The sequence below is a fragment of the Mixophyes fleayi genome, chromosome 9 (genome assembly GCF_038048845.1).
Source record: "Mixophyes fleayi isolate aMixFle1 chromosome 9, aMixFle1.hap1, whole genome shotgun sequence".
Taxonomy (NCBI): domain Eukaryota; kingdom Metazoa; phylum Chordata; class Amphibia; order Anura; family Limnodynastidae; genus Mixophyes; species Mixophyes fleayi.
The window spans coordinates 46,579,360-46,602,890 of record NC_134410.1 but is presented as its reverse complement, the minus strand read 5'-3'; the positions used below and the strand labels follow the sequence as shown (position 1 = coordinate 46,602,890).

General features: G+C 38.3%; 1 protein-coding gene across 1 annotated transcript in view; it reads left to right on the top strand.

The window, feature by feature from the left end:
- IL1RAPL2 (interleukin 1 receptor accessory protein like 2) overlaps positions 1 to 23,531 on the top strand; it is a 714,191-nt gene that overhangs the window by 361,640 nt on the left and 329,020 nt on the right. The window contains exon 5 of the mRNA XM_075184271.1: positions 724 to 877. Coding sequence (XP_075040372.1) covers positions 724 to 877 — 154 coding nt within the window. The remainder of the gene's footprint in view (positions 1 to 723; positions 878 to 23,531) is intronic.

Here is a 23,531-nt window from a genome sequence, read left to right as displayed (position 1 = left end):
CCCCACTTTTTCAAACCCGTAGCTTAGTAAATCTAGCCCTTAGTATATATAGTCAAAGAGGGAGTTCAGTTCCTAGCAAGGTCTCTTTGGAGCCTAGCGTGATGAGACTCTGCGAGATGTTAGGACATGAAAACGTCACTGGTTTTGCTCACAGTCATAGAGCAAAAACTAGCAATGTTTTACTTACCGCAATGCCAGGACGTGCGCAAATCTCATGTGGCTCAGACGGGGCTTCACATTGAATTGAGTTCTTCCCAAAGATTTAGACACAGAATCGTCTGGAATTTTCTCTTGACTTCCATACTGTGAAAATAATTCAAATGAATCACCTCCCAGTGAACACTGTAGTGTCTGAGCTCTATTATTATGGCTAGTAATTTACTTCTTATAAAGTTTAGCCAGTATTTTACAGGATTTATTTTTTACTCTCATCTTGCTTGCCGGAATGACAATTTAACATGACATTTAAAAGCCCTTTTCAAACCAACTTTCCTGTGTAATTAAAAGCATATCACATTGTTTTGTTTTAAGCTTCTCACTTTTTTTTATCAGTATAGAAAATAATTCTAGAATAACACAGGATATGTATGCTTCATTGTTCTGTAGAATCGTGATTTTGTGCTACTAAGACAATTGCTTTTTTTTTTTTTTAAAGGCAAAATGTAAAGTAGCTCATGCATTTAACTGGACTGAATGTCTTCTCTAATTGTGCTTTCTGTGCAGGAATGCAAGCCAAAGAAATGGAGAAACTTGATTATACAGAAGGGAAATAGCCTTTTGATACAAGATGTTCAAAAAGACGATATGGGGAATTATACCTGTGAAATTAAGTTTGAAGGCAGACCTATTAGGCGGACTATTCAGTTAAAGGTAACAGGTAAGAGCATGAACATATATACAAAGGTGGAGTATTGTGAAACAAAAAATAAGACACAGGCGCTTGGTGACAATAAAAATATATAAAATACTTAGTTCCCTCTGGTAATTGGCAGCTTCTTTATCATATGATACCTATCTGCAAGTATCCAACCTAAGATCAAAAACAGAATGAAAAAGAAGCGCCACACACAGCGTAATTCTTCTGATGAGGAGAAGAAGGTTCCAACATTTATCAGATAAGCGTACAATAATTATCTTTTGGTATGGGTCCCAATTGACTCTCCTTCACTTTCTAATTTGTTTTAAGAAGAATTACACTATGTGTGGCGCTTCTTTTTCTTTCTGTTTTTGATATATAAAACGGTTTCTGGGTTTCTGTGTTGAATGCTATACTGTATTACACACATATGTTTGTGTATGTAAATTTATATTTTATTATTAATTTTTATTATTAATTTTTATTTATAGGGCGCCACAAGGTGTCCGTGGCGCCGTACAGGGACAAAACGAATTACAATACAAGGTGAGACAGCACAGTACAGTAAACAGTAAGCACAGTAACTCAGTAAGCTCAATGCACAGCTAGAGAGGGCGGGGAAAGGGGGAGGGAGGATCGGCAAACAACGGAGCCCAAGAAGGAGTGTGCGGAAGACAGTGAGACCCCCAGAGGGGACGGGGGAGGAGGGTCCTCGAGGAGGAGGGCAAAGTAGCTGGAGAGCAGAGTTAGAAGTGGTGGAAACAGGAGGAGAGATGGCCCTGCTCAGAGGAGCGTACAATCTAAGGGGTGGACAGACAGAGAGAAGCAGGGGAGAGAGGGAGAATAGGGGGACAGGGGCGGGGAAGGGGAAAGGAGGAGGAGAGGCAGCAGAAAAGGTAGGGAGTTAAGTGGGAGACTGAAAGGCTTTAAGAAAAAGGTGGGTTTTTAAAGCCCGTTTAAAACTGGACAGATTAGGGGAAGTTCTGATGGAGGGAGGGAGCTTGTTCCAGTGGAGGGGGGCAGCGCGGGCGAAGTCTTGGATACGCGCATGGGAGGAGTCAGCCTACGATATCAGGGGCGAAACAGGGTGGGGAAGGGGCTTATGCACAAAGTCAATGCACAGTAAGGACGTGCTAAGGTCGCTCGCACACACAGCAGCGTCCGAATCCAGTTTGGGTATCTCTGTGTTTTTCAGTTGAATCACATGCACCAACTACAGGTCAGGTGTGTATGTGTATATATATATATATATATATATATATATATATATATATATATATATATATATATATATATATATATATGTGTGTATATGTATAAATCTATCCATCTATCTATATATATATATATATATATATATATATATATATATATATATATATATATATATATATATATATATATATATGTACAAAACAGAAAGAAATTTGTCTGCGCTTATCCTTTAAACTGCATATCTGTGTGTGTCTAGCAAAATGAAAACATGAGGTATTAGTTCTTATTTTGATCAAAAGACTTAAGTCTGCATCCCACGTCAAGGGTACCTCATTATATGCAGGTCCTACACTGACCTATATGCTTTAAACACTATTAAAATGCAGTTAAAATCAGATGCACTCACCTCCCAGGTATAGGGGTTTACATCTAGCAAAGGCTGGCTTGTGGGCCACATCCAAATGTGCCTTAAATAGGCTTGATGTGCAGCTGCTATGACAAAAAGGCATCTGCAACAATGTTTGTTTAGGTGGAATGTGTCAAAGTAACATCCACACGAATGCAAGGACCCAAGGTTTCCCAGCAGAACATTGCCCAGAACATCACACAGCCTCCGCCGTTTTGCCTTTTTCCCATAGCGCATTCTTATGCCATCTCTTCCCCAGGTAAATGACGCACACACATCCGGTTGTCCGTATGTGTAAAAGACAATGTGACCTCTCAAACCAGACCACCTTCTTCCATTGCTCCATGGTCAAGTTCTGGCGCTTATGTGCTCATTATAGGTGCTTTTGGTGGTGAATACAGGAGAAAGCTAATTTACTAGGTTATCACTCTGCCATCATAAATAGGCCACCTAGTCTTCCCCTGCTTCACTTTGACTCTCTTTATATTTGAACAACACCTCATTTCCTCCTCCAGTAAACCAAGCATAGCTTACATTTAACTTACTAGCACAGTACAATTTTATTTCATAATTGATCAACTTGAAATTAAGATTAAGGGCCTGGTTCATTTAGGAATGTAAATGTCTATACATGCTGTATTTTGCGTTAAATTGCTCAATTCATCTTCAACTCTTCCGTCAGCCTACGATATCAGGGGTGAAACAGGGTGGGGAAGGGGCTTATGCACAAAGTCAATGCACAGTAAGGACGTGCTAAGGTCGCGCGCGCACACAGCAGCGTCCGAATCAAGTTTGGGTATCTCTGTGTTTTTCAGTTGAATCACTTGCACCAACTACAGGTCAGGTGTAAATGCAGAGTGATAGTGATGACGTTCACGTATACATGCTAGAACATGTGTTTCAAATTAATAGCAACTGTAAAAATGTATTTTCTGTACAGTAGACTTTAAAAATTTGTCTCCTGATAAATGTATTTTATGGAAAGTATTTTTTTTTTTTTTTAAATATATTTGACATTTTCTGTTTAATGACTATATTATTAACAGGTGACAATATTTTTTTTTTCTGTGCGTTCTCCTTGTAGTTTATATTTCACATATATATTATACATATCCTGCAGTGTATTGTGTTTGTCTCAATACGGCAAGTGCTGTATATGCAGTGTCTACAAGTGATGTTTTCTCAGATCAGCTTCTACTTGAATACAGACTTGCATATGCCCGAATTCCAAGCGTTTAAAAAAAACAAAAAAAAACCACAATACGATCAATTTGCAAAACACAATACGATCAATTTGCTTTACATAATGAATCAGGCCCTAAGAGAATATGTAAGCCCTGTTTTGGTTGAAATGCATTAATAGTGTATTAATAGGATTTTTGTATATTTGTAGAATTTGTGAACTGTCATCAGTTTCTATGCCCTGGTGTTGCATTGGCAAACTGAGTAATCTGTACAATTTCTGCATTAAAGTGAAAAATTCCTATACGCTTATTATTTTACACTACATTTAACACAATTACAGCTTTCACTGGCTCCATATCCACAGCTCAGAGCAAGATTTACTAGAGTAAAACCAAGCCAAAATTCAGATTACAAATGTTGTTTTGTGCTGCAACGTATGTTCCATTTGGTCAAATTGTAAAGCTCTATTCTCACTGGAATATTTATGCACTTGCTGTTCTCTGTTAGCTTGTTCCATTGCTTTGTGTATTTAGGGATTTTGCATTAATATTCATATAGTATGTATATTATTTGCAAATCTCCCCTGAAATTCACATAGACCACTGAGTTGTACTAGGGAAGTTATAGCTGCATTGTATACTTCAGGAGACATCTACGGTCCTTTTTCATGAAAAACTTCAACATCATTACTTTTCATTACTCGCTTCCATTGTCCATAAATGTGCTGTTATCAGATTAGTACTGTGGAAAGGTCTGTGCTCTCTCTTATTCAGCACCATGGCCAGCTCCCCTGACTTTTGAACGTTTCACATCATTCTCCAATTTGGGGATCTCTTTAAGAAACTTTGGCGATAATAAGTGATTTTTTTAATGCACCAATAAAGAACCTTTTACCTTCTCAATTTATCATTAAAATCAGTCTTTCAGTTCTACTTAGTACAAAAAAATATATTGATTATTAAAAAAAAATACTTTATTCACAGAATACAGCATTTTTCATTCATTTTATTTTGTTATAGGCACATGTATCGCCACAGTGCTTGTTAAATTGGCTTATCTCCAGTGATGAGCCCTGCATGTATGTGGCAAAGCCCTATCATGGGAAAAACACCTGTTTTCGTCAGACATAAAGCTTTTAGCCCTATATTAAATATGGCCCTTGATGTCTGATTTTTTTTTTTTTAATTACTAAAGTGGTAATCTGCGAGTCTGTTTCCTCTGAGCACATCTGTGTTGTCAGTTATTTTTTTCTAAGTACAGATGTAGCATGTTTTTTTGTAGATAAATAGGGCAATCTGCCCCTCTAAAGCGCACAATAACTCTATTCCCTGTACTGTATTTCAATAGTAGCATGGAGCTCAGGACTGCTGTTTGCCTAAAACAAAAGTGCTCTGTCTGTAGGTGTGAGTTTTGGAGTTGTTTCCTCTGGGAAGTTCTTCATTATAACCATACTGGCCACTAGAGGGAAAAAGTCTGCATTTCTGGACTGCGATTAATAGCTAGCAGAGAGAACAATTTGCAGGTAGAGTAATTAGCAATACAATAACAAACGATATAGAAGAAATGTTCCATTTGGTAAAGTTACAAAACATATAAATTGCCTATTCAGGTGGGTTGTGTTCACTGTAGATTGTCTACCTGCTTTCTTTGTGTAGGGAGTTTGAACATTTTGTTATGGTAATACAGTAAAATGTATAAGCTGGCCATTTGTAATACACAATCTCAACCACACCAGGCTGTTCTTTTCAATATCATGTGTTTATCATCACCTCAAGGTGATCGTGGACAAAAGGTGTCCCAAATAATACTTACCCTCAAGGCTCTCTTGACGGCGAATCATTTTCTGTTTTACTTCTAATGATTCCAGTAACCAGGGAGAGTATTCAGTGATGAATATTAAATATGCCTGGATGATTTTGTAACTAAAGACAGTTGCCAGGGTTTCAGTTGAAATTAGCCCTTTGCATTTTGTGCCTTACGGTAAAAGCTTATCCCAATTGTACGGAATATGTTGGCGCTATATAAATAAATGATGATGATGGTACATGCTATGAAGCCACCACATTGTATCCTCATCTTTGAGGCATGTATATCCAGAGTCAGAGTACTTTTTTTTTATCATTATGCAACCCCTGCTCATCCTTGTAGACCAGGCCTGTCCAACCTGCAGCCCTCCAGGTGTTGTGAAACTACAAACCCCAGCATGCTTTGCCAGTAGACAACCTGTTGATAGCTAGAAGGGCATGCTGGGACTTGTAGTTTCACAACATCTGGAGGGCCGCAGGTTGGACAGGCCTGTTGTAGACAATCAAATCAATTGGTTCATCCCACAGCACCAGTTCTACTTACCAAAGTGGCCCTCTGGACGCTCGCATTCCATAAATGTGTGCTCGCGGTTCCACAGATTTTTTCAAGAGATGATTGCTGGTGGTTGAAATTAAATTCATTCATCCAGATTGCTTACATTTTATACAACAGGGTAATTTACTGGATTATTACGAAAGTGCTATATCAGACTAAATCATGGCCTGAAGGCTAAGTATATTCTGTAGGTTAGACTTCCATCCTTTTTGACCGATCATCTTCTGTCTGTCAAGCTTGATGCCTCTAGCTTAGAATTATGGGAGATAAAACTGTAACTTGGATGTAGATTTCTCTATATAGATTGTGTGGCATGTAGTTATTATTAATTAATAACTCAGAGTCTGATTTTATTACAAAGTCTGATATATCATTGTAAGAAATTGCCAGGTTTCCTAAAACTTCCAGTTTTAAGATACACGCTAAAATAAACTCTGGACCAACCTGTTGGGGGCTGTGATGAGTTTGAGTGCACACCTGCATTAGTTGTATGAAACGCTCTAAACCTACCTACAAGCCGGAACAATGCACTTCACATACTGTAAATGGAACAATTTTGCTGGCACAAAGCTTTGTTATTTTTAAACATTTAATCATTAGTAATCTTTGCTCTAAGTTGACCCTTAATTGCGTCCGGGTCCTGTAGAGTCTTTTGCCCTGCGTTTTAACCTTTCTGCAAATCATCAATAAAGACACATCTATTATGCACATGAAATTCAATATTTTATAATGTGTGGCTAAGAATTTACTTAATGTGGGACCTGGAAGTGTCATAATTAGAACAGGAAGAACAGAGATCAGAAAAAGATTGCTAATTCATTATTTTATGTAATCATAAATTATGTGTTTTCAATAAGAGGTTGACAGCTTCTCATTAAATCTAAATGCACTGCCAAACAATAGTGCTGTTAAATGAAGACATGCACAAAACAACGGGCTGATTCCATTTCTGCTGCATCAGTTATCTAAAATTGCATCAATAACTATTAGTACAAATGGGATTATGAGCACCCAATTGCTTGAAGTAGGGGGATATTCTTCTTAGTGACTTATACATGTGGGAAAATGTAGACTTTTATGTAGTGCGGTTCACTCAATGACGTTAATTTGAATATACTGTCACTGGATGTGTCACCATGAACTAACCTTTATCATATTGTAGCTGTCATTCTTACTTGTATTTATCACTTACTTATCCCTTGTTGGAAACCCCTCCATAATGCAGGGACTGGGGGGCAAGGGCACAACACCGGCTCTTGAGCAATGGATCATCCTTAAAAAAAAAAAAAGTGGTTTTAAGTATAGAACACGGGCTGATTTATCAAAGGGTGAAAAGTGATTCTGCTTGAGAAAACAGGTGTTTTCAATGGTGAAAGGGTTTGGTTTCACTTTGTCCTATATATTAATGGGGTTACCACCGGCGACATTGGAGGAATTATTTATCCGGTATCAAGGTGGTACTTACTGTACTGGTAACATTATCCCCAGATCACATTAAAATAACCTTAAGGGCTCATTTAAAGTTGGATGCATTCACACACTAAACTTCTGTAGGAAAAGATACATGCAAGAAAAGGCATACTTGTCACAGTTGGCTTACAGGAAATTAATCCATAGGATCTGCTGAACATAGCTAGGCCCACCCACGGGCACGGAGTCTAACAGGCAGGTGGTTTTCACCAGGAACCCCCGCAAGGAGGTATGGTCTTAGCTGCACCAAACCTGCAGGTCGCAGTCCCGTGAGTGAGTGTACAGCAGAACGATGTGGGGGAGCCAGGTGAAGTGGATGGAGACAATGGAGTCCACAGATGAGTGGTATAAATACAGGTACAACAATAATATAGGCTGATGGTCAGCAGCCAAATGAGTCACTAGGAGAATAGGTGCTCTGTCGTATAACAGCGAGAGGACAGAGGATGTCACTATGAAGTACTCTGGAGATGTTAATGGAAGTACTGGAGCAGTTCAACACAGCCAGATGCTGAAGGCTGACTGGAGTGGTGGAGGTAACTCGTAGTAACAGCTGATGAGTCACAGATGTAATAGCAGCTCTGAGCGGTAGTGATGAGAGAACTGAGGCTGTCACAATAGAGAACACTGGAGATGGTAATAGAGATACTGGAACAGTGATAGTTCAACACGGCCGCAGGTTGAGAGCAAACTGGGGTAGCGGAGGTAACTCGTAGTAACAGCTGATGAGTCACAGGTGTAGTAGCGGCTCTGTGTGGTAGCGATTAGAGAACTGAAGCTGTCACGATAAAGTACACTGGAGATGGTAATAGAGGTACTGGAGCAGCGATGGTTCAGCACAGGCCACAAACTGAGAGCAAACCACAAGGAGAACAGGAACCAGAACCACAGGCTGCAGGAAGTGAGCTTGAAGAACAAGCATCAGACAGGTGAATCCAGGAGATTTAAATAGTGCTCCAGAAGTGCTTAGCCAATAAAAAAGAGGGAGGAGGTCCTGAAGTGCAATAGGCTTGCACCTGCACAGATCTGATTATAGCTGAATGAATGAACTGGAGAATGTCTGATGCTGGGGCATGGCAGTTTCTAGATGATTGGAATGCAGGTAACGAGACAGGTACTATCTGCGGGACCGGAGCGTTACAATACTTGCATGTATATGTTGAGTCGAGCACATCTGAAGATGCGCCCAGCTCCAAAATAGTAGCATTTGCTCTAGACACCCCAACTTTAGCATAGAGAGGTGTCTTGACAGTGTTAGAAGTAATGCTAGAATCACACTACCCTATTTGTGCACAATATAATAATGATATGAAATGTCATATACACAATAGAGAATATTGTTTTGACAGTCATTAATAAATGCAAAAGTCACATTTACCACATAAAATAGCATCAAACTCAAACATCTCCAAATCTGTTGTTATCTCTTAAGTAATCAAGAATCTTCTTTCCTGCTTTAGTCCAAATATAAGCAGAAATTAAGTAATGCAGATAGACAACCAAGATTGATATTCATCAATATAAATGCATATTTTTGCACCAGCCCTACAGTGACCGGCAGAGACACGCTTCCTAAAATGTGTGTATGCTTCCATGTCGAATTGTGACATAATTATGCAAACACGCCCATGCTGCACTCAGCCTGTGCTTTCTTGCCCCTGTTCAGTCTCTCCAGACATAAAGGGACGCAAATCAACAATATGAAAAAGTCTACATACAGACATATTCGCATGCATTTTTGGTGTGCATGTGCATTAGTGAATAAGCGCAAGAAAATTATCTGCTTCCCACTGTAAATTATCCACTTATGTGGAAGAACAGCAGAAGACAGAGTTTCCTGGTAAAATGGGGCAGACTGATAAAACAAAGCTCAAAGCTGTGAAACTTAATGTAGGCCAACAACAAGAGCTTAAAACTTGGTCAAGAATCACATAATGTCAATAGGAAATGGACACAGGAACAAAAAGATACAATGTTCCCGCTGTCTAACAGATGGGGATGCAAACATAGGGCTCCCATAAATTTCATATAAAACAAGTGGGACAGGCCAACCTGACTTTTGCTCAGGCCATAAAATCCAACCCATACTTGTTTTTTAGTTCCTAAACAAGGTAAAACTGTTTGACATGATTTAACATTTGCTGATTTAATAGTTAAAAACACACACAACTCTCTATATGTGATGCTTGATATTTCATTAAGAAAGGCTTGTTGTGGCTGTAATATGGAAATGTGAGCGAGTAATCAAATCCTGCAGCATCTTAATACAGTAAAGATGGCGTCTGTCAATGTGCTTTGTGAAGAAGACAGAAAGGATAATTGTAAAACTCAACTTCTGTTTTCTGCTTGACACATCATTATTTCTTTGATATTTTTTGAAGTCACCAATTAAGTTTTATGTGGGTATGATAGGTTCACTTTAAGGAATACTGGATAGCAGAACAAAAGCGAGTGTCAGTAACCTCAGTAATGAACAACAGGCACCATCCGGCAGAATGTTATATAAACAATGGCATACAGTGGCTTGTCAGGAGCTAGGTTTTAATTATCAAAAGCAAAAGCATAGGGGAGAGCTAGAATAAGCTGCAATTCACTTCATGTCTATGAAAAGCACTCTATAAAGATACATTTCTCAGTGTAATTAATATAAATATCATTTTAGAGTAAAGGGTGTTTATAGATAAAATATTGCACATGTTGTTTTTGTATAAAAGATCATTTTTCTAAGATAGCTGTACCCATAATGCCACGTAAATGTATCCATAGTGGTCTTGGTCTGGTCTAGTTGCTTTTTGCCAACGACACCTCATTGGTTCTATTTTGAGCTAAAAATATTACATGAATATGGTATATTGTTGAAGTACAAGTTCAACTCTTTCTAATCTTGAGTGAGAGTCTCACTGGCATAAAGTGCAGAGAGAGAGACCAGTGGTTAATATAAGGGTCATCATTAAAATGGCGGTTTTAGATATAAAACAACAGGAGCTGATATATTTTAATGGGAAAAGCCCTTTCGTTGGACTAAATAGGTCTTTTGCTAGAGAAAGAGTATATTTTCCATTTGCCTGATATATGTATGGGGTTACTGCCAGCGATAAGCCCTGTTGGCTAAGCCTATTTTGCAAGCATTGATGTGGGACTCCCAGTGGTGACCACATAATTAACAAGTATTATTTAAAAAAAATAAATGTAAACAGGGCTGCTTTAAAAATGTATTATTCTAAAAATGAAGCTTTTTAGAAAATGTTTATGCCAAGGATGTTGTTACTGGAACAGGGAGTGTTGCCTCTATGCTTCCCCAATGGGGGCTATTTCCGGTGGTACCAAAGAAAATTGCCTTTATTCATTTAAATATTTAAATCAAGTTAAAATTTAAGTAACTTAAATATATATTAAATATTCTACACCTGCAAGGCTATTTCTTTTAATCCTAAAAATATAAATATAAAAGTATATTTATAATAATAATATATGAAAATACTGTACATGCATTTACCTAGATAATAGTTCATTTAATTGGCTATTTCTCTCTCCTCTTTTCTGTCTTCTCTTTTCTAAGTCAAGATATCTCTGGTGTGAGAACTTTGCATACAGTAGCTTACCAGTGCCAAAAAGGCTCCCATTGAATGCCTTGGGCCGGCATCCAGCGGGCTGCATTGTATTGGTCATGGCCTATGCAGCTGCAACATTTCTTTTCTCGCTGGGACAATGTTGTGATAATGAATGACGCAGTCGCAATGACAATACGACCAGGCCAGCTGGATGCTGGCCTAAGGCATTCAATTGGGGTTTTGCCCAGGGATGACATGCACTCCTGTCCCATGGCCAACCCTGACCTTGCCTCTGGACCTCCAAAATACAAATCGGCTATCACAAATTTCCCTTGAGGTCTGCAATGTAGTTGGGAATATTGCAGTCTATAGTGTACTTGTTAGACGAAATTGCCAAGGTCTGTTCTCTACAATGTTATAAAGAGCCAGGTAACCGCACAATCCCTCTGTTTGGCGATATGGGGAAATGAACTGCAGTGTGACTTAGCTAAAAAGTATCATTCTAAATTAATCAGTTCTGGAGCCAACATTTCTTTCGTATACGTGTTGTAAAATAATTTCAACGAGCCTACATATGCAATTGCTCATGACCCTATATTTAGTTAAAGGAAGACAAAGAGCACAATAGTTTTATTGTTAAATAAGTAGGTGCCTAAAGTGATAACTTTTCCTACATCAAATAGATGATTATACAGCTTATTTGAGTGAGGAGCCTCTGTCCTCCTCAAGTATCAGTACTTCATATTTCCATGGAAGGAATCTTAGGAATGATGCAAGTATCACATCCTGGTGCAGTATTTAAAATGTATCTTTAATAAAATAGGGTTAAAAAAACTCATAGGGGCATATTCAATTGTGAGCGTTACTCGCAAAAGTAACGCGACTTGCGCATTATTACCATTATTCTGGTAATAGTGCGCGTAATTACCGTTATTATGGTACCTTTAACGACGACTTTCTGCTCGCAGCTCAGGGAGCTGCAATCTGAAATCCGGCTTCAGAATTACCGTAATACTGGTAATACTTTTAACGCCACGGGAAACTCGGACAATTGAATATGCTCCATAGGGGGGAATTCAATTCCCCCCGAAGTACCGCTGCGCTAAAACTATTACAGTTATTACGGTAGTTTTAGCCTGGCTTTCAGCTCGCAGCTCAGGGAGCTTCGAGCAAAAAGCCATCATTAGAACTACCGTAATAACGGTAATTACGCACATTATTACCGTAGTAACGGTAATAATGCGCAATTGAATACCCCCCCATAAATGTATAAAATAACAGACGCTTATCTGGAGGACAATGAAGTGAGCAATGGGAGCTCCTTTGTAATTGGCAGAAGCTGGTTATAGTTCTGTGCAAGTGGAGCCCGGAATTGTCAGCAAGGACCCTCCATGCCGAGCTTAGTAGAAGAGAAGCAGCGATGTGGGAAGCCACATATATCACGCAGACACAAAACATTTTCATTACATATTAAACCATTTGTTTTAATGTGTAAAGAAAACTAAACCTTTTATTCTAATAGTGCTTATAGTGTATATAATGCTACTAAAAACACAAAGCGTAATTATTTTTTTGACTGTAATTTTATGTGCTGCAGATATATCTCCGTTAATTCAATGGCCTGATGGCAAGTGGGCATTCTTCTGTTTGTGTTGCTATGGAAGAATTGCCCACAGGCCATGTGAGACATACTGTATAGTCAGTGATGTTCCTTGGTCTCCAGGGCAGTTAGCCAGCTGTACTCTTCTCTTGCAACCACAGCCAATTAATAGAGCAGCAGTAATGCCTACTTAAAAGATGTTTGCTTACTATAGCTGTACCTTGAAACAGGAGGTTTTACAGTACCAGTCCAGTAAATGTTGCTCTACAGATATTACCATACGCTTATGATAGTATTAAGGAAAGTCTGTGAAAGTCTATTAAAAATCATAGTGTTATAATTATATTAAATAGGTATTATTTGACTTTTCCATATAATATTTGACTTGGAATTAAGCTAATTCTATTCCAAATGTGCATAAGGAATATTGGAGTATAGTTATTATATCTCGGCTAATTTCGGCATTAGGTATAATTTCTTATTGCAGATATAAGAAATGTATTTTTGCTATTTTGTCAAAGTAGTTTAACCCCCCTGTAAGCATATGACACCAATGTCAGACAGATGATGTTCACCTAACTCCTAAGGTGCTGGTTCAAAAGTAAGATAATAGAAAAGGAGCACAGTTAACCCCTTCTATAGTTAAAATAAAATCTATACTTCTCTCAATAAATGTAGGGTCGGGTTGTGCTCCTTTGTTTGCTAGTAGTAGTTTATCAAAAATATGCCAGCTGTAAAACCCAGTAAAATGCCAACAGTTATAGTTATATGTTAGTAGATTACCAATAAAATGCCAGCAGTAATGTCTAACATTGACTTACCCCATTCACATAATTCTCCAACTGATGCCTGTGATACCCAATGTGGCACTGCCTCGGAGGTGCTGAATGAAGTAAGGTTGTGTGCTGCCTTCTTCTAATTGGCCATCAGATAATAAGTGGCAGCAGATGCAGAGTAAACCAGTAGAATCAGAAAAGATGATAAGTGGAATTTAAAGAGACACTAAGTACCAAGTCTGGCTACCTTAGAGCACCTGTTAGTAAACCTCTTGGGCCAGTTTATTAAGGACAAAAAGCCATATTACTGTTGAAAATATGATTTCTCAAATGATAGGACTTTGTTTTGAGTGTTCCAGCAAATACTACCTTGACCTTAAAAGGGTCTCTGGCACTGAGCTGGGGTGTTCTGGAGGGCATCTAAGCCCATGTAAGGGGACATTTGGGTTATGAATAGGGGTGTTTTGGACTTTTGGACTATGAAACTGTAGATAATATATGCAGTGCATTTTTAACAGGTTCGGGGACATAAACAATCTGGGTAAATTCAATCAGGTGGTTTTGAAATAATATGAAAAATGTAAATTTATCTAAAAATTGTAAAATTACATATACTTTTGAGGTGGCCTATGGGCAAGAACACGAAGGGTCTGATTCAACAACAAACATAAATGCCTATACGTGCTGTATTTTGCATAAACATACACAGGGCATGCCCAGGAATTAACCATACACCAGAGACGCAGCAACGTCTGATTAATCTCTGGTGTGAGAACTTTGCTTACAGTAGCCCAAAGGAAACCAACTACAGTCTATAATAACAGGGGCGGAACGGGGAGGGGAATAGGCAGGGGAGGGCTGGCAAATTTTTTCATCTGGTGAGAACAGAACTCGACTCAGCAGACTATTAGGAATATTTTAAAGGAAAAAAATGGAGGTGGCCCAGTAACCCAGCCTAAGGTAGCTTACTATGGGACCAGCCTGGGGGTATATGCCCCCTGTGCCCCCATCTAGCCCTGGGAATAGGTGTATGCACAAAGTCTATGTACAGTAAGGGCGTGCCAAGCTCGATCGTACACAGCAGAGGGCGATTCAAGCTGTGGGCATCTCAAAGGTATGTGATTTTCAGTCGTATCACTTTCACCAGCTACAGTGCCGTTTACTAGTGATATTTTATGTACAGTATACATTCAAAACATCCTAATAAATGTATTTTAAGGAGAGAAAAAAAATAAGAAAAAAACAACTATTGTTTATTTTTTAATGTTTTGTCATTAATGACTACATTATTAACAGCTGACAATCATTGAATAATTTTTATTATATTCTGTGTGTTCTTTTGTGACTTTAAATTCCATGTATGTATTGTTGAATACAGAGTATGCCCGTTGTACATACGTTTTTTTAATTAGGTTCATTTCACGTTTGTTAATGAATTGGGCCTTAAATGTAAATCATTGTGTCCATTTCCCTGCAGTCCCTCAATCAAAGATCTCAGTCTCAAAGTAAATGATCTCAGTTTTGACTTCAATTGACCATTAAGAGACTTTTAAAGGGGATGGGTGAAAAAGCACAATCAGGTTTTTATCTTGGAAGAGTGCTGAACCGTTCCAATATTTGTGAAACCCTTTCACTCAGCCTCTTATATTTTATCCAAAGTTTTCAAATCAAGAACTCAGTTTAATCAGATTCCCGCTGTTTCATAGCATTCATTTAGTCACCAGATATAGAGCGAAGAAACTCTCTATATAACATTGATACACTATATCTGAAATTTTCCATCTGGGAAAACTCATAATTAAAAGTTAGCAACTGAGGACATAAAGTGTCCATTATGCACCAAATTATCAGCTATAACTATACCTAAAGATGCAAACCACTGAAAAGAATTGGAAATCTATTCCCAGGAGAAACCAAGGGTTGCAAATCATAATCATCACTTAAGAAAATAGATTTAAGCTTGCAAATTAACTTGCTGAAATCCCATATGTTCTTGTATGATTGTTACAATTTGTAAGATGTTGATCCATAGAAGCAATTTTATAGAGATAAAAGAAACTAGAAAATGTACAAACTAGGAAGTCCAACATCATCTCCTACTGGGCATCTGTATAAGACTTTATTTGATTTTTACAGCTGAAAATATCTCTGGGTTAAGCACTGTACATTGTCAAAAAATGCAAAGTTATGAAATTTACATTTTAAATAAAAAGATGTACATTAAAGATTAAACTGCACACTGTTGATGCCTCTTTTTCATTGCTCTAAAACCCTTTGACACTAAGGGCTAGATTTACTAAACTGCGGGTTTGAAAAAGTGGAGATGTTGCCTATAGCAACCAATCAGATTCTAGCTGTCATTTATTTAGTGCACTCTACAAAATGACAGCTAGAATCTGATTGGTTTCTATAGGCAACATCTCCACTTTTTCAAACCCGCAGTTTAGTAAATATACCCCTAAGACTTATCACTGTAAGTAGATAATTAAAAACACGGACACCAGTACATTTTTTGGCAATAAGGTCAACTGTTTAGTAAAACAAGACATGGTGGGGGTGAAGGCAAATTGCGAGTCAGCTACAACTAATAGCGGTAACCAAACAGTGTATGGCCATCCGGCACTAACCACTGGTGCGAGGATAATATCCTTTATGTTTGGTCGGTGCTAAATCTGGCGTCAGAGTGACTTCACCCCTTCTGGACTGACAATGAAGTGCCCACACAAATCAGGTCGAGGGATCCTCCACACAAAAGGACTAAGAGCCACATTACTTTAAAGACAGCAGTGACCTGCGGCCAATCAGCGGAAGCACCGTATGAATTAGACGCTATCTGCAAATGTTTTCTGCCGACCTGTGCTGGCTCTGTACGGAGGGAAAGAAAATGTTGAACATGCACACAAATGTAAATACTGCAGATACCAATGGATTTCATGCAGCAAAAAAGAGGGCCCAGCAACCACTGGGAGGAAAAATTACAGAGGAGCCTAGGACCCTCCCAGTGGATCCTATTGGCTGGAGGCTGCAGTAGAACAATAGAGAATCTTCTCTCACCAGAATTCAACAATAAAATTTTGCCTGGGGCAACTGAGTGGTACTTAGCTCCCCAGCAATACTAACTGTCAGCGGTGAGGCTGATCTTACTGTTGCGCCAGGTCAATGCACATAAATATGCGCATTCCTGGTACATCCATGTGCAGTTGAACTTGAATCCCAGACTTGGACATCCAGTTCCACTTTCAATACGAATGTAAAAAAAATGGAAAATGGAAAAAAAATATTTTGAAATATTTAAATTAAGGAAAAAATGCTTTATTTAATTAAGAAAGCATTTATTTTCTTGTGTAGCGCTGCTGCTATCTCCATACTGAGATAGGGATAGCAATAGGAGGACAGTGGTGGTATTTGTTCTGCCACTATCTATGGTAAATAGGCCCCCTCAAGCTTCGCAATGATTGGGGTGTTTCTAAAGTAGAAGGTTTGGACTTTTGTACAGTGCAAATCTTTACATATTTCTGCCTTTCTGCACACCTAGATGTAAATTTAAATTGTGGGCCTTCCAAAGAGCAGGAAGTAGGTGTTCACCTTGATGTACGCTGTGCAGACCATCTAGGTGCACTGATCTAAGTGGTTTACAGTGCACATTCACTATGCTTCACAGTTAAGTCCACTCTGTGTAGATGATGGGTTTACTTTCGCCAAAACCTGAACGGGAACCAAAAGAGCTGAAGAGCACAGACATTTGGCATTTACACCATATTTGTCTACTTTTAAAATCTATACTCTGGGAGATCCCAGGGTACAGGTCATGTGACAGAGGGTAGGAGGGGGCGTGATGACGTTGTTGCGGCACTATAGCCTCATCCCATCTAAAATTACAGCAATCCAAGGTATTGAATAATGGAGGGTGGGGTTTAATGACATGATTAAGCCCCGCCCCCACTATTCAATGCTGGGAATTTCGGAATTTTATAGGATCCAGGAGGTCTGCCTACTCTTCCGGGAGTCCTGGAAGGCTCCCCGAAATTCGGGCTTTCACAATGTCCCTGAAATTATTTTTCAAAAGTAGGCAAGTATGTTGTCTCTCGCGTTAGGAGGAATAACAGGCAATGTAAACTCTCCCAAGTATAGTTAGTAACACATTTATACAAGATAGAAGACCCATGTAACAGGAGTCTTATTACACATTCATCTCTTTCAAAACATAAATTTTATAGTGTGCTTGGGGCTAGATTTACTAAGCTGCGGGTTTGAAAAAGTGGGGATGTTGCCTATAGCAGCCAATCAGATTCTAGCTGTCATTTTGCAGAAGGTACTAAATAAATGAAAGATAAAATCTGATTGGTTGCTATAGGAAACATCCCCACTTTTTCAAACCCGCAACTTAGAAAATCTAGCCCCTGGTTTATAATGCTCCAATCCCAACCATAGTTAGAGCCCTCTTGCTTTTTATGACATGATGTTTAGTCATTTTGATTTTTGTTTTGTTTTGTTTGCAGAAATTCCAGTAACACAGCTGTGCTTCCTTTATTTACCATTTTGTTCTTAATCATGTCTGCAGAGTAAGATTCTTCTTAATATATGAGTATTGTCAGGTGCAAATCATCATTTTTTGCACCAGATTTTCTCTGAAGGTACTTTATTAAACAGGCCTTGAATGTAGTTGGTGATATTTGTTACCTCCACCACTAGGGCTATGATCCAATCTACTGCTCCAGCAATGTTTTAGCCGTTGCAGCTGCTACTGTCACATTTAATAAAGTCTTTGAACAGTTCATATATTACATTGCTTTTCTTGGCCTGAAAAGGGGCTTTGTCATTGCAATGTGTTCTGTGCTATCTCTGCTGACAGCAGCTTTTTGCCTCAAGGAGACAAGACCCATAATTCACAAGGCTTACATCTGATGTCATTGAGAGGTGAAAGATTATTGGTTAAGCTCACTGACATCAAATTATTCTTGCAGTGCTGGATGATTTCTGTGGAACTGCCATTCTGGGATCACTATGTGTAGTCTATTCCCCATAAACGAGTATCGGTAAATCATAATTTTAAAGTGCTAGAACTACGTTTATAGGGCTCGTTTGTGGTCTATGACCAAATGAACATGCACAAAGCTCATTTAATGATAAAAATATGTTGCAGCTTATATGAGATAAATGGTTGTTGCCCCAGCTGTATTCCTTTCTGTAAAATACTAAGTGTAAAATATAGTGCACAATGGCATTTTGTGGAATATCAAAACAAAATCAGATCTCAGTGATTATATTGCTGCACTTTTGCTCCTTTGCTGCAACCAACAGAAATTAACTTTAAACAGAAAGGTACACTGTAATTTGGAACTGTTGATGAGTGCTTAGCGATGGGGTGTATTTTACATATTCCAGGCCAAAGCAATTTTAAGGTTTTCGGAATGTTCTGGTTGAACTATTAGTAATATTTTACTTTTTAAGGTATCTAGTTGAAAATTGGATTTTTCTTGGTAAATACTTTTTAATTGGTTTATAGGCAAAATTAAATATAAATAGTAAATGGCATATTTATCCAGGTTGAATACTTTCACAAAATTAGTATGCGCTCACAAATACAGTATACCACAAAATTTCTTCACCAATTGATTCTGTTCATTAAATACTAAGTATATGTAGTCTACTAAGGCTTGAGGAAAGCCATAGTGGTTAGAAATAAATATGTTTTTTGATTATTTGTTAATTTGGTTTTCATTTTCAGTGCATCCATTAACATGTCACAGTAGACTGCTAAGCTGGGTACACACTGATGTAATTATCGCACAGATCACACGATAAACGACCGGTTAGTCAGATATTGCAAGAGTGTGTACGCACCCATGATCATGTTTTATTGTACCAAAATACAGTGTATCTGTAGATATGCATTTATAAACTTCCTAGAAATCACGATCAACAATGGAAGGATGTCGGTCAAATGTGGAAGCGAGTACACGCTCACAACCTGCAGCGTAGGGAGATATCTGTAGAGTGTACAGAGTCATGAACTTTTCAGCAGATGGTTATGACAGATGAAGAGCACAGAACTGAAGGTAAATGGTGTCGGTGTGTACACATGTAACTGCATGATCATCAGGATTTTCAGTTGTTGTTAAAATCATTAAGGAAATTGCATCTGAAGTAAAATGCAATAGTGGTTACCAAGCTTAATATTACAATGAAATGTTATATATAACATATATATATATATATATATATATATATATATATATATATATATATATATATAACATAAATATATAAATGTATGTAATTTGACTCTATGTCCAAGTAGGCTGATCTAGTTTATCGGAGCTACAGAATATCTTTTAGGGCCTCAAATTGCTAATAAAAGTTTGCCAGGGAATTGATATTTAGCTCCCATACAATAATGGCTGACAGCGGTAACAGGATCCCTAGTTATTTGCCAGTCAGTCTAATTCACTTCTGCACATTCGTTGTCCACCTTTTCCAGTTCACACATGCGTAGTGCACCTGAAAGCCTGGACGAGAGAAAGAGAGAAAGACAGAAAGACAGAAAGAGAGAAAGTGCACTTTCTGTACTTTCTCTCTTTCTCTCTTTCTCTCTTTCTCTCTTTCTCTCTTTCTCTCCAAGTAGCACTTTCAATTTTTTTTAAAAAAAAAAAAAAAGGTAAAAAGTGGGATAAAATATAAAAAATAAAAACTAATAAAGCATTTATTTTGTTCTCCCAGAGGCTGTAGCAGCCGTGGAAGGTGGGGCCTGGAGAATAACTAGGAAGAAATCTAGCATTTCTTCCTATTTCTCCCTGGTATCCTCCGCTATCACCATTCTGAGAAGGTGATAGCGACATGACGATTGCAGCGATACATATGCCGCTGCAATCCTTCTCAAATAGCCAAGCTTTCGCCGAAGGAGACTACCACCGACAATAGCCAGCAGCAAACCCTTTATGTATTGGGAGAAGCTTATGTCCCAATAATTAATAGACCCCTTGGTGCTTGAAGAACTACATGGCCTTATAATTTTTTGTCTCCTTCCTGTCCTTTGGATAATCCTAATTTTATATTTTAATGCCACATGCTTTTACTTTACAGTGTATGTTCAAGACAGTTCAACTTCAAGATATTTGTTTCCTAAAGCTCTCCTTATCTAGAAGGAAAATTGTTATTGGAGAATAAATGGAGGTTTAAGAAAACAAACGTAAAGCTGCACAAGCACCTAGGAAAAATGTTCCTAAAATGCTCTGTCCATAAAGGGACAAATATTCTCCAAAATAGTGAAAGATCAAAAAAAAACAACAACACACACTGCACAACATTGAAATGTGGATATGGCCACAGCAGTTTTATTGATATAACTTAAAATCTAAAACACAACTTCCTCCAATATACAAATACCTAACAAAACAAATGACAAAGTGCACAGTCCTACAGCAGAGGAGAGGTAAGAGTCCGTGAAGGTTACTCACACACACCCAAAGTTAACAATAAGTTGACAATACAATTATGGATAGAAACATAATCCCTCTTCTGCCTCACCACATCAAATCAGGGTGTGTACTTCAGTACTACCTAATTAGAGATACTCAGGCTCGGTTTTTTCAAAAACTGAACCCCTCGAACATCACCAATCCGAGTACCAAGTTGAGCCGGTTCAGTACTTTCCAGCTTCCTCGGATCTGAATAGAAGCAAAACGTTATCATTGTTTAGTCGGATATTGCGGGTTTTGGATCCCATATATACCCTCCCCAGGAGATCCAGCGCCATTGCTCACACAGAAACAGGGTTAGCAGTGTTCTTGTCACTCTCTATCTCCAGTGACATTGCTCAGTACCATTGCTCACACAGAAACAGGGGTAGCAGTGTTCTTGTCACTCTCCAGTCTCCTGTGCCTTTGCTCAGTGCCATTGTTCATACAGAAACAGGAGGGGTAGTAGTGTTCTTGTCACTTGAGAAAAATTGACTGAAAATTACTGAAAATTAATGTTGTTTAGGTTATTAATAATAATAATAATAATAATAATGATAATGTAGGAACCAAAAAGAGCCAAATTATGTGATTTTAGCATTTTTTAGCATTTTAAAACAAAATTACAGATCCAAAACCAAAACACGTGAGGGCGGTTTTGCCAAAACCAAAACACGAATTTAATACAGATCCACAACCGAAATCAAAACACGGGTGGTCAGTGAACATTCCTATACCTAACATACAGGTTGGCGCATGTAAAAGAGCCATAAATAGCATTATTTGCTATATGTGCTAAATTATTTGCTATATGTCCCAGGAGATTGTCATACCTGAAGGTACATTATCAGAGATAACACTGTTATTGTGGGCAGCATGGTGGCTAAGTGGTTAGCACTTCTACCTCACAGCGCTGGGGTCATGAGTTCAATTCCCAACCATGACCTTATCTGTGTGGAGTTTGTATGTTCTCCCCGTGTTTGTGTGAGTTTCCTTCGGGTGCTCCGGTTTCCTCCCACACTCCAAAAACATACTGGTAGGTTAATTGGCTGCTAACAAAATTGACCCTAGTCTCTCTCTCTGTCTGTCTGTGTGTGTTTGTTAGTTAGGGAATTTAGACTGTAAGCTCCAATGGGGCAGGGACTGATGTGTGTGAGTTCTCTGTACAGTGCTGCAGAATCAGTGACACTATATAAATAAATGGTGATGATGATGATGATTGTGGTGGAAGATGTATTTCCTAGACACGGCAAATTAGCAGTAACCCCATTGACGGGAGCCTTATTTTTTCTGAAATGAATGATAAAAACAATTTCTTGCATACAGCTGCACAGCTAGTGTAAATACATTGTTTACAGGAGTGTAACAATCAGCGGGTCACATAGCAAAATGGGGGGATGAGGGGGAATGATGCAGGACATCTAATATGGAAGCTCCTACTCTGGTCTTAATGCAGTGATTCTTGTATGGCAGACTGACAACCCAAGCACGGTTTTAACTACACATGAACCGCCCCCTGCATTCTCAATGTGATTGAAACAACATTTATCCACCCATAGGTTCATGTGTTGTCTCTTTTCTATACTCTCCACTTACCTAAGCCTCTCCTTCCTCCTTACTTTAGCTTTGCTGCACCCCCAGCACTAGATTCATTAATCAATCGCCAATAACTGCTCCTAGATAGATCTCCAAGGGCCTGATTCATTAAGAATCTTAACTTAAGAAACTTATTATTTCAGTCTCCTCGACAAAACCATGTTACAATGCAAGGGGTGCAAATTAGTATTCTGTTGTGCACGTAAGTTAAATACTGACTGTTTTTTCATGTAGCACACAAATATCAACTTAAAATATCAGTGTACAAAAAAGCTATCAAGTATTTGTGTGCTACATGAAAAAACAGTCAGTATTTAACTTATGTGCAAAACAGAATACTAATTTGCACCCCTTGCATTGTAACATGGTTTTGTCCAGGAGACTGAAATAAGAAGTTTCTCAAGTTAAGATCCTTAATGCATCAGGCCCCAAAATATTAAAATAAACCATTGTACAATTGCTCTTCAGCCTCACCCCTAGTAGTTCTACTTACTTAACTCTGTCACATCCTTCTTTACCTATCTTTCAGACCTGCTATGGTGTATTCTTGTAGGCTTTCCAAATTATGGCTGTAAATCTATTGCTTTCAGCCGGTAAAAATCATTGACTGTATGCAATATATTTACAGCTTTGCAAGGACAGTCTTTAGTTAAAGTGTTACCAGAAAGAAATAATAATTTTGTAGAGTTGTGCTTTAATTCTAAAAGTGGGACTTTTGTGAAAAGCTAGCCAGCTGTGCAGGTAGCTTGCAGAGAATCACTGGGCAGTAGGCATCTAGACCTGCCAAGACATGAAAAATCTATTTCAGTAAGATTAAGTTAAAGATAGTACAAAGTGTTATCAAAAGACAGTGATATGACATAGATTAATAAAGCCAACATTTTGTAAAGCAAACACCGCTATTTTAACACCCACACAACCTGCATTGGAATTTGAAGTGAAATAAACACTTCATTCTTGTATTTATTTATAGATGAAACAATCTTTGTGCTCTTTCAAAAGTTGAAAGCACCCCTTTTGGAGCCAAAGGTATAGAAAGATAAAATATGTTTTAAAGT